This window comes from Mytilus galloprovincialis, chromosome 6, assembly GCF_965363235.1.
Source record: "Mytilus galloprovincialis chromosome 6, xbMytGall1.hap1.1, whole genome shotgun sequence".
In the NCBI taxonomy this organism is placed as follows: Eukaryota; Metazoa; Mollusca; class Bivalvia; order Mytilida; family Mytilidae; genus Mytilus; species Mytilus galloprovincialis.
This window is the reverse complement of record NC_134843.1, coordinates 51,929,512-51,942,192: the sequence shown is the minus strand read 5'-3', so window position 1 is coordinate 51,942,192 and position 12,681 is coordinate 51,929,512. Positions and strand designations below refer to the sequence as shown.

The 12,681-nt window shown below is 32.1% G+C and overlaps 1 protein-coding gene across 1 annotated transcript in view; it reads left to right on the top strand.

Moving 5' to 3' along the window:
* Positions 1-12,681, top strand: part of LOC143079843 (b(0,+)-type amino acid transporter 1-like) — a 52,476-nt gene that overhangs the window by 1,812 nt on the left and 37,983 nt on the right. Inside the window, exons 2-7 of the mRNA XM_076255475.1 lie at positions 5,504-5,647; positions 6,858-6,959; positions 8,314-8,553; positions 9,039-9,164; positions 10,961-11,060; positions 12,252-12,296. Coding sequence (XP_076111590.1) covers positions 5,504-5,647; positions 6,858-6,959; positions 8,314-8,553; positions 9,039-9,164; positions 10,961-11,060; positions 12,252-12,296 — 757 coding nt within the window. The remainder of the gene's footprint in view (positions 1-5,503; positions 5,648-6,857; positions 6,960-8,313; positions 8,554-9,038; positions 9,165-10,960; positions 11,061-12,251; positions 12,297-12,681) is intronic.

Sequence of the window (12,681 nt, the reverse complement as noted above, 5' to 3'; positions counted from 1 at the left end):
AATCTGTAAAATAACTTTTGATAATAAACAAACGTAAATCGATTCTTTCACCACTTTGCTTTACTAATATATATATATATAGGAATGTGTGTGGGATAACCACAATACCAAACCTATTATATCATCATAGTGCAAAAAAAAAAAAAAAAAACGTGGGAAAAAATTATATCTAGAAAAAAGGGACTAATTAAGTGCTTACACATTAGAACAATTAGACTGCATGTGTACATGTATATTTGTTAACTTAGTTGCATTGGCAATCATATGCATGTGTACTTGTCGATTTTCTTTCACTTCCTAACAATGTGTAGTTTGATAAATAGCTTTAAACTAAAAATAAACTAAAATAATGAGATAGCAATTAAAATACATATAAAATGTTGTTCAAATTATAACGATTAGGTTCAATAAGTATGAATAAGAAGAGGTGGAACATGTATGACTGCCAATGAAACAACTCTCCATCCAAGTCACAATGCATAAAAAGTTTACAAGTATAAAAAAAAAAAATATATGTCAATTTACGGCCTTCAACACGGGGCCTCGGCTTCCATCAAAACAATTCAAACAGGAAAACCAACGGTCTAATCCATATTAAAAAAAAACGAGAACTAGAAACACATATGACACATACCAAGAACCAACAATCGACAACCACTGTACAATAGACTTGCGACAGGAGCATAAAAATGTAGCTAGTTTAAAACATTTTAACAGACGCCAACCTTATCCTTACCTGAGACACTAGTGTAACATTACAACACAAAAAGAATGCCATGAAATATCAAAAAATCGAAAACACATTTAAACAAAACAAGAAAACATAGCTACTCTGACCCTATGAAACAATATAAGCCTATTGTTGGCAAGACAAGATTAAAGTGTTTGAAAAGTTTCTCAGATGTACAAACTGAATATGGTCCAAGGACACAGTTATCGTCCTTTGGTTTTCGTTATATAGTCCCTAGTGTAAACAGTGTATAAATTGCATGTTTTATTTGATACACTTTCCCAATTTATTTCTTGATATTAAATGCACGAAATATTAAGTAGAGGGATGTTATTACATGTTAAAAAAAAATGGGTGCTGAATCGTTATGTTAAGTAGTGATTTGGTGCAGTTCAAAAAGGTCCAATTTTATCACGTCTGAAGCTGTTAAACTGAATTTTACACCCCCTTAATATTTTGAGTTAGAGCTGGCAGAAGTTTCTATAATTTTGATATTATTTGTCTGACTGGTAGTGCACTACGCTGTAAAATCTTTTTGAGAAAGAGCAGGTGCGATTTTTTTAATTTGAATTTATTGTCTAAAAGAAATGCACTACGAAATAACTGTGTTCTCGGGCCATAGAGGAAAATGCCTAAACCCCAAAAACATAAAGAAAGACGACATTTTAAGAAGGAAGACAGGCAATGAATATGTCGCTACTTTCATCCCAGGGAAACATTCTGTCCAATAACTAGGCCTCTTGATGGGTTAACCGAATAGAAAAGAATGGACAAACAATAAATAATAGAGGATCGCTAAAGTATATAAAAAAATAGAACATAATGGACTAAAAATAAGAGAGAATTAATAATAATAGAAGTGGATATGCCCCATCTACACCCTCACACCTTGCAAATAAATTAAACAAAATTCATCATAAATTTATTTAATAGTACAATAGTTACTGACTATGAAACTAATGAGATGGCGACACTAGTGAACAACGCATATATATTGCATGATTTTATTTACGTTTACAACAAACTGATCTAAAATTAGATTTGGACATGCATACATGTAACTAATAACATTAATTCTATAAATTTAACTTTAACTGTTGCTTTTTCTAAAAACTTAGCAATTTGTCTAAAACTATTTGTTATCTATTTTGTAAACATATATTGGGTTTCAAATTGGCAGTGCATCGTAAGCCTATTTGGCTGGCTGTAATGTAAATTGTATTTGTTGCATACACAGGTTGTACTATAATAAACCATTCATTCGTTCATTCATATAAATCATTTCAACTTCGTGACGTCGTGGGATTTATCTTTTAGTTTATAAGTTATTGTATTGAGTCTGGTAGGGACCAGAAGTGAATCACTCGTAGTCCACGAGGTTCAACATTTAAACTCTAGCCTTGAAGAGTAGCTAGCTAATCGAATTCAACAAAATCAAAGTCCGTATCATAAGTTTACTGCTATCTATATCAGAATTACATAATATAACAAAAAGACTATTTCAATTATTCTAATTCGATATATCATTTAACAGGGGGTTGCAATACACAGCATTTAAATCGCTGAAGGTCGACATCCTACATTTATGAACTGTACAGTACTAAGGATCTGGATGAGGCCTTTTATTTCTGTATTCTTGAATGCAATTTTTTTGTTCACATTAAACCCAATCATTTATATGTGGTAGCACTGTCTCCTTATCATTCTCTGTTTTTTTTTAATCCTATTTGTTCTCTCCTTTTTATATTTTGGGTCCATTTTTCTGTAGATTTGACCCATTATTTTCTAATCTGTCAACTCCATTCTGAACCTCACTCTGTCATGTCTGTAGGATGTAAATAACACCTTTTTTCTTTAGATATTTAATTCTTTTGTAGAATTAGGTTATACTGGTATATTATGATAGTTTAAAAGACACCGAACCCCACAATAAGATGCAAGTCCACGAGTCCTTGAAAATTCAATAGTGTTTGAAACTATTATCATACCGATATGCTATATCTAAAATGTTTTGTTTTATTAATAAATAAATGTCTTCTCTTTAGTTAATATAATAATTATAATGTCATTCTTTTGCATAAAAAATGCGATACTTCACACACAAGAAAAATTATTAATAAGTATATGTACATGTACATGTATATCATAAAAAGAAGGCTATAGCGGAAAGTTACTGTTAGAAGAAGGCCACATTGACATTTTTTGTTGTTGTTAAAATTAAATGTAAAAATACATAACAATCTATCTCGACATTTCCAATTTCAAAAAATTAAAATAAGAAAATCGAACAAATAAAGTCAAGTAAAATCAAATGAAATCAAATTAATTAGAATACAATTTTAAAAAATGCATCATTCTATCCAAATCCTTGTTTGGCCCTATTGATCATTATTTCTGAATATGGAGTAGATGATTTACTTTTCCCTAAATGTGATTTCATGTTTTTTTATATCTCTTACACTAACTTTCGATCTTTACTTCTGTGAACTACATTTGTTTTTTTTTTGTCTGGTCATTATGTTACATCTTGCTTTTTCAAAAGTTATTTGTATTGCTTATTTTGTAGCCAATGTGTATTTTGTAGAATAGGTACTCAAGAAATCGGGCAAAATTATTCGCAATTATTGTTTTATAAGTCCACCTTTTACTACATTTGTACATGTATCAATTTTAAACCACAACAAGACCCAACAGAGTCATTAAATATATAAAAAGAGGAGAAGAAGCATGAGGGTTTGGATGGGATTAAATGATTAAAGAATAATGCCCTTAAAATGAAGATTAAAGAATAACGGGCAAAAAAATGAAGATTAGAGTAAAAAGAGGTTAATTTGCTGAAGATTAGAGAAAAAAAGGGGTTAATTTTTTGAAGATTAGAGAAAAAAAGGGTGAAAATCAAATGTTTACAGAATAACAGACCCCCCCCCCCCATCCAGACCCTCAAGCATGATTGCCAATGAGACAACTATCTCCCACAGTTTTAAAAAGGTCGATGTATGCAAGTATTGGCAACCATACGGCATTCAAAAATGACAACAAAAACCAACACCGTATATATAGTCGTCTACAAAAGTACTCTATTGACATGAATTTCAATATTGATAGAAAGAAAAATACAGTTATAAAAGTTCATACAATTTTTAATAATATATCAATTCTTAAATATAAGTTATAGTTAAGTACCTGGAAAAGGTAATAAATTTATAATAGAACAAGAACAACGAAGAGAAATAACAACTGTAACGTATTACTATGGACTATATTTATTAATTTTTCTCGACTTGTTTTTCGTCTATGTCAGTAGTACCTACCCCCCCCTTTTCCGTTTATACAACACAATTAAATCTTAAAACCGTGAGAGTTATATCTTAGTTTTTTCTTGTTTTTCTTGTTTTAAATAATTCAATTCTGTTAATTTCAAATCAAAGCTTACTATACGGTATAGGTTTAATTTGTTCATATTTGTGACCGTATATTTTCTCTATAGTTACTTTCTTCTATGTCAATTGGTCCGGCTCTGGTGGAAAATTTTCAAATTGAATTTCAAATCATATCTTCATATTTTTATAAGGTATTTTATTCTTAATAAAATGCATCACACTTGGAATTACGTAACTGAATAAAAGAAAATATGTCGCATCATTCGATACAATCTCCGGGGCAGTGCTCATACAAATGTATCCGTTCGGAGCATGCTTACCAATACTCTACTTGATGTATATTTCGCGTAGTATACGTTGCGTAATATGTGATGAAACTAATATTAATTAAACTCTCTGAACCGGGAATTTTATTCGATAAAATATGAAAATATTTTCAATCTTAAAAATCAATACAGTGCTAAATAAAAATTGTATATGATTCCATAAATTAACATTTTCTTTACAAAAATCCACACATTCTTGAAATCTTGGAATTGTTAAATGTTTTGAAAAATTGTCTATTAATTTTACAAAGACATGTACACATTGCACTGATGTTTGGTTCTAAATATCATTTTTCTAACTTCTAACTTCTTCTAAATGCTTGGTACCATTTGTGGATTTTCCATTAGTAATTTATTGAAGATTTCGCCTTGAAAACCATATATTTCAATTATAACATCTCAAGTACTGTACACATCTTGTACAATTTTCTCAAATACTTAATTATTTATTTATTTATTTCCCCAAAAAATAAATTTTCCTTTACTTTTCATAAGGAAAATCCAGAAACATTTTCTTTTCTCATATTCCTGTTTCTCAAAAAAACAACCACAGGAACTTCCTTTCATATATATTTCATTATATTTTTATGTCCCAATTAGCAGCATTATGTTTTTCGGTATGCGCGTCCGTTCGTCCGTCTGATCGTCCGTCTGTCCAGTTTCAGGTCTAGGTTTTTAGTTAAGGTAGTTTTTGGTGAATTGTAAGTCCAATCAACTTAGAACTGAGTACACATGTTTTCTATAATATGATCTTTCTAATTCTTATGCTTTTGATCCAAATTTCAAGATCCACTGATCCGAACATACAAAATGATATTGCTAGCGGGGCATCCGTGTACTATGGACACTAGTTCATATTTATCATGAGATCGTCTTCTTAATTGGTCTATGAGATAAACTAGTGTTGTCATAATTTTCTACGATCATAGTTCAAAAGTAACTATTCAATCGGCAATCCTCGTGTGTATCCGCTACTTTCTATGACGGTACGGAATCGGTCGAGCTGAGACGAGTGAGTAACTATTTAGTCTAAAAATATTATTCTTTTTCTTTTTTTTTTCTTACAGATGATGACGTTGAATTACGAAAGAGACCAATCAATGGGACTGCCTCAGATGAACCTAGAGTCGTCATAGTAGAAGATACGGCAAAGTTAAAGAAAAGCGTCGGGATAATAAGTGGAATCTCATTTATTGTTGGGAGTGTCATAGGTTAGTTTCATTTTATTTCTAATGGTAATATTTTTCAATAAAAATCAGAAGATCAAAGGCGGCGGAACATTTAAATTACAAATTGAAGACAGTTAATGACCCAACGAAAATAAATGAGACAAAACTTTAAAAGAAATAAAGATTACACACTCTGGAACTCTGGAAGCGTAAGCTTTATGATCCGGCTATGTTGTCCTTGTTTTTATTTAAAAGGACACATGTTAAAGTTTATAGACGATAACCAAAGTCAAATTTTCAATATTATATGTAATTATTTTTAACTTTTTTTATGCGTGCGACTTTAATGCACGTAGATTGAACATGCAATGCAATTCGCAGATTAAGACCAATCCAACTGTGACAGCAACCATAACCAGTAACTACAGCAACACTATCGATGTTATGTTTTTTGCGATGAATATTCGGGGGTTTCTGTTTCATTCAAATGTCATTTCAATTAAAGTTAAGCGTCTATAGTTCAAAACTTTAATGCATCACATTGAAAAGCATTTGCATCTAGGGCTACGTTAAGGCCAAATAAAATAGTATGTGTGGTTCCAGTTACATCTGAAAACATTTTACATTGAGTCTATGGGAGCATCATGCTTATTGTTGAAGGCCGTACGGTGACCTATAGTTGTTAATGTCTGTGTCATTTTGGTCTTTTGTGGATAGTTGTCTCATTGGCAATCATACCACATCTTCTTTTTTATATTAATGAAAAATGACAATAAAATCTTTAGGGTAGGCTAATTTCAAGACGAAAAAGTAGGGAAGGTAGGGTCACTGGAACCACACATATATTTTTATTTGGCCTAATATTTCTGAAAACAAAATGTTTCTATCTTATTGAGGAATAACTTTCAATCTGATTGGTTAAATATATCATCCACACCAGTTTTATCTGTTTATACCCAGGGGTGAAATTTGGCCAAAATTTTTCAAAGTAAAAAATTTGCACTTAAAATGCAAAAAATACAATAAAAAAATAAAATTATAACAAAATTACAAAACCCTCCCCCTCAAGGAAGTGCTTTTATAATTACACTTGGCAAATCAACATTAGTGTTCTAAAATATGTAGTGGAAGTCCAAAATCTTCAATTTTTGTTGTAGGTATACACGTAACTTTTACACCGATATTAAAATTCCACACACCCTTGATTACACCTTGAGATTACTAACATTGTTTCTACGTTATAAATTTTCAGGTTCAGGAATATTTATATCACCAAAAGGAGTCTTACAAGAAACTGGATCTGTTGGATTAAGTTTGATAGTTTGGGGCTCTGCAGGAATCCTGTCTCTTTTGGGTATATACTAAGTTATGTAGCATATGTCTCGGTGGTCCAAAGTGAAGTCGTTGGTTTCAATCAACGGACTTTCAAATGGTTTGTTTGATGCTTCGTCATTACGCACATAGTATTTCTAAGTTAAATACAGTGTCTGAGTAGGGTGGTCGTCTTCAATAAAGCTTCTTGAGTTTGTACGATAAACCTTCAATTCAGAGTATATGTCCAGTATAAAGCAGTGTCATATCTATATGTTGACTACGATTTCCTTCCGAAGTTATCTACCGTTTTTCTGTACTGGCACTTGAGCCTCCTACATCAATAAAAGCTGACCGCCACGAAATACCTAGTAGTGCTGAGAGTAGCATTTAACACCAAAAATCAATCAATCAATATCTGCATATGTCTTAAAGATACTTAGTACCAATACAAGTAACTTCTAATTCGTGTATAGTTTAGCTAACATATTAGCTGATATGCATTCTATTTTATCAGGGAATTTGCTCTCTTGATTTTCCAGGAATAATTTGAAAATACATTTATGATCTTTGTATATCTGATCAATTTCAATAAACAAGAAAAAAAAACCCAGTTAAATATCAAGTTTAGTTGTTTGGAATAAACTTTATTGACAACGCACAAAACACTACAAAACAAGTCAGAAATGCAAAGTGTTACTATAGGAGCTTTGTTCAGCTTTAAATTGTTATTTTACGAATCATGCCAATTCAACATACGTAGGAACTATCAATCAACAAATCGCGATTCGCCATTTGACACTATACATGTATGAGGTTCTGTTTTAATTCACACAACGCGTGTTTCTGAAGTGATTCGTTATATGTGTGAAAAATTCCGAATGATATACAGGGGTCTATTTTTCTTCCATATTTGCTCAATCAGACAAATGCATGCAAATAAAAAAGTACATTTTATGAATTATTAGACAAAGCAATAGTTGTTATGTATACTTTATCTTTACATATGAATTGAGAAAAGAGCTGGCAAGATATACCAAAAAGGAACATTCAAACACACAATTCGAAAGTAAACTGATTATGCCATGGCAAAACAAAGATAGGTTACATTAAATAAACTCATCATAGATATCAGGACTAAATTTTGTATATACGCCAGACGCGCGTTTCGTCTAGAAAAGACTCATCAGTGACGCTCGAATCCCAAAAAGTGAAAAAGGCCAAATAAAGTACGAAGTTGAAGAGCATTAAGGACCGAAATTCCTAAAAGTATAGCTTAATCTTTAGTAACTTGGAACACGTCAATCTGACATCAACACATACGCAAACACAAACCAAAAAGACGTCTAAAATTGAATTTAAATCGCTTTCTTAATTGTGTCCCAATATTTTTTAAGGTTCATTGTCATATGCTGAAATAGGATGTGTTGTAAAGAAGTCAGGAGGGGAATATGCTTACATTGACGCAGCTATGGGTCGCTTGATGGCTTTCATGTTTGCTTGGACAAAAATTATCGTATTGACACCATCAAGTGTTGCTGTGATATCACTGACGTTTGCGTCGTACTGCGTCACATTTTTCCCATACTGCGGAGAGCCTCAAGTTCCTCTGAAAGTCATTGCAGCATTGGCTATCGGTGTGTTTATTCTTTAAGTAAATGTAAATTAATGTTATCAATATTTTCGCGAGCTGAAAGCATTGGAATTTGAGTATTTTAAGAAACGAAAATGCAAATTAAAACATTTAATTGATTCTATTCAACAGTACACTTTTAAATAACAAATAAACTAAACCCAAAATGTGAACACAAACTCTCACTAAGTCTTATCTTTATCAAACACCATGTGGTCAATTAAAATGATATTGTTTTTGAGAATATTTTAAGTTTATAATGTATAACAATCATTGCGGTAAAAATTTGTTTGTTTTGAAATATTTTGATGTACGAATGATACATATTATATATATAACGTAATCCAGCATGCATATTTTAGCTATATAAAAAGATGCAATAAAAAAAGAGCAAATGAATTTCAAATGTTGCGATGGAATTGGTAACCTTAACGAGTAATTTGTATGGTATAAACATAGATGTATTATACATCTTTTCTTTTTGATTAGTGACTTTGACTATCATAAATTGTTATGATACGAGAGCTGGAGCCAGCGTCCAAGTATTTTTTACAGCAGCTAAGCTGATAGCACTGGCAATTATCATCGTTGGAGGTCTTGTAAGACTTGGACAAGGTAAGCATATAGATGCATTTGCTCATTTTAAATCATAGCACAGTCTTAATATGTCAAATAGTCGTTTTCTTTAATTTGTTACTTTTATAACGGATACGTTATTCTTTGATATGATTCGACAACATTAGATTTGAGCAACTGGGTCCTGGCTTGTGTCAGTAACATTCATAATATGTGTCTGTCCCGTAACCTGGTACAATAGTGTAACAGTTATACAATAAAAATCTTTCTGAAAGGGCTTCACTCAATCAGATCGATACGAGTTTAAAGTAAAAAAAGTAAGTTCATTGGTTTTCAAAGATTCCATGATATATTTGTAGGACTCTAAAGTGCAATGGTACTCTAAAGTGCGATGGTCACGCTAGAGTGCGATGGTACTCTAAAGTGCGATGGTCACGCTTAAGTGCGATGGTCTACGCTAAAGTACGATGGTGTCTCACGCTAAAGTGCGATGGTTGGTTGTTCGATTAAGTACGATGGTGTATCGCAATGGTCCAAAGGGTAAGATTCGAGGGATTAAAACATCGAAATTCAAAAAAGATTTTGCAAAAGCTATTATGCTAAGATATAACATATGTGATAGGCTTTACCACTTATCGATAGGCTGAAGTGATTGTTTCTAAATTAACAAGTCCGACCAAGAAATAATTGCTAAAAAGGTAATTTATGTTTTGCAAGATATCAAATATTTCATGTAAAATGAATTTTTAACAATTCGGAGCGTATTGAATATTTGGATAATTGGTGTAGATCGCCGTTCACACTAATGTTACAACCTTCCTTACATTTTTCATTGAAAATTAAAAATACGAAATTCGTTCATTGTCGGAATATGCAACATTTATTTGTATAAGAAATCTAAATGCGAGAGAAAGGCAATATTCGCCGAGCTTTCCTTTTTCGTAGCGAGTAGCGATGTTTTATTTTCCTACAATGTACAGAACAATCTAATGTTTTAGCAGACAATTTATAATTCACACATGAAAACATGTATCTCTATTTTACTGACGGAACTTTTTATTAAAATCGACGGCATTTTTTAACAGGAATCTCAAAGTAATGCCTCGTTCACACGTACATTTAATTCGAATTGAATTCGAATCGAGTTCACACACTCTTCTTTTTAATTCGAATTGATTCGAATTGGTTAATTCGAATTATCCAATTCGCCTTAGAAATACGCTTTTGTTAATACGAACTGAAAGGTAACGTCGTTTGGACAGTAAAGCGAATTTGACGCGCATTGTAATTCGAGTTAGAATGACGTTAGGACGTAAAACGTTTTGAATGCGAATTAAACTAATTCTAAAGTTAATGCGAATCGAATTCGAATTACGTGTGAACTCAGCATAAATTGCCACATAAACAATGATTCAAATGTACCGTTTGCTTCAATAGAAGCAGGATAAGTATTCATATACTGTTTTGTATTTATATAGTAAAATGGTCGACTGTAGGATACATGCCCTTCTTCCAACACTCGAAAAAAATAAACAATGTGCTTAGCCAACAAAGAACGGTAAAGTTTAGATCCATTAGTACATGGACATTTGGTGTAAAAATTGTTAATAAAATATTCCTAGTCTATCTTGCGGCATGTTCATTTTTAGTTTGTATAAACGACTGTTCACGTCATAATCAAACTACGTTTCTTGCGTCTATACTTTCGCGGACCATCGCACTTTAGCGTATGGAAGCATCACACTTTTAAAAGCGTTGACCATCGCACTTTAGCGTGACCATCGTACTTTAGCGTCCCGTCCTACATATTTAAATCTTGTTTTAATCACATGCAGGTCATACAGCGACAATGAAATCTGGTTTTGATGGGACAATCGGCACTGCATCAGGTGTTGCCTTGGCATTTTATGACGCGCTATGGGCGTATGATGGATGGTAAGTTTGACAATTTCAGTTGATTGGTTAATTTGTTGTTATCTTGTGTATTTTTTTTGTCTTCTGGTGTAATTTTGATCAGGATATTTAATTGTTTTTATGTTTTACGTTTCAAAATTTATACTTTGGCATTTTATCCATTTAGAGCTGATTTCCTAATGCATGTAGATCAGGACTTTGGTGCGCTTACTTGCTTTGTTTGTATATTGTACAACTGTAATTGTGATAGCATTCATACAAATCTAGAATTAATATATTCATGTTTAACTATGTGTGTCTATGGTGTTTAAAGATGTCAATCTTAAGTACAATGCTTCAGCAGACAGTTTAAAAACAAAGCGAGCAAGTCAACCAAAGTCTAACTATACATGCATTAGAAATTAGCTCTAACATGATTTACAAGTTGGACGTTTATTAGTTATCAAACCGATGTACACTGACCATCATTTGAAATAAAAGGATAATTATGATTGATCGATTAATGCACAACGGAGTCCATATTGACTAAGCTAGAATCTGCATTTTTTACACGTGCAATGCATTATAAAATCCACATGAACATGTTCGAACTGGGATAATTCCTACAACTGTAGTACATACACATTCAAAATATAAACGAGTGCGCGATAGACTTAGTAACAGCCCTATCACAATTAACCTCTACTTTTTTTGTAGTCATAAGCTTAAAGGTTATATAATTTTGAAATTACATCGAATTCGCTAATCGCGTTCAGACACTCTCCTTTTTTAATTCGAATTGATTCGAATTGGCTAATTCGAATTATCCAATTCGCATTAGAAATACGCCTTTGTTGATACGAGGTAAACTTTAACGTCGTTTGGACAGTAAAACGAATTTGAAGCGCATTGTCATTCGAATTAAAATTGACGTTTCGACGTAAAACGTTTCGAATGCGAATTAAACTACTTCCAATAAGTTAATGCTAATCGAATTCGAACTACGTGTGAACTCAGCATAAGTATTCTTGTATCGACCTCATACAAAGGCTATATTTGTATATTATCTTACATCCTGTATACTTCTGGGAATAACATTGGTTAAAAGCGAACACGTTGGCATGCACCATGTATATTTAATATTAAGTCATTTTTGCGTGTTTTATCTAAAACAAATTTCAGAGACAAAGGGTTTAAGTATTTGTTTTACGAATATCTGTTCTCTCTTTCCAGGAATACATTGAATTATGTTTCAGAGGAATTGAAAAATCCTTACGTGTAAGTTTTAGTAGTGACTGTTTCTCTACTAACCATGTTATGAACAATTTTAGTAACTAAGAGAATTGCTGCATGTAATACCTAATAAGTTTGCTTTATAGAGTGACGTAAATTGTTGAATTTCGTAACTGACCTTTCTGTGCACTGTGAAAACACAATGAGTTTTGTTTTTCGTTTGTACTTTTTGTTTGATTTTGAACGAATTTTCATTTAGTGCTGTATGTATCTTGTATGTACCTTGTGTTATTTCACTACCGTTGACAGAGTGTGTGATTTTTTGCTGTTGTATTTAAATTGTACCGCGACCCAAAAGTGTAAAAAAATAGGTTATTTCACTGGTTTAACTGAAAAAGAGAAAGAACTGAGAACTCAAAAATTAGCTTAC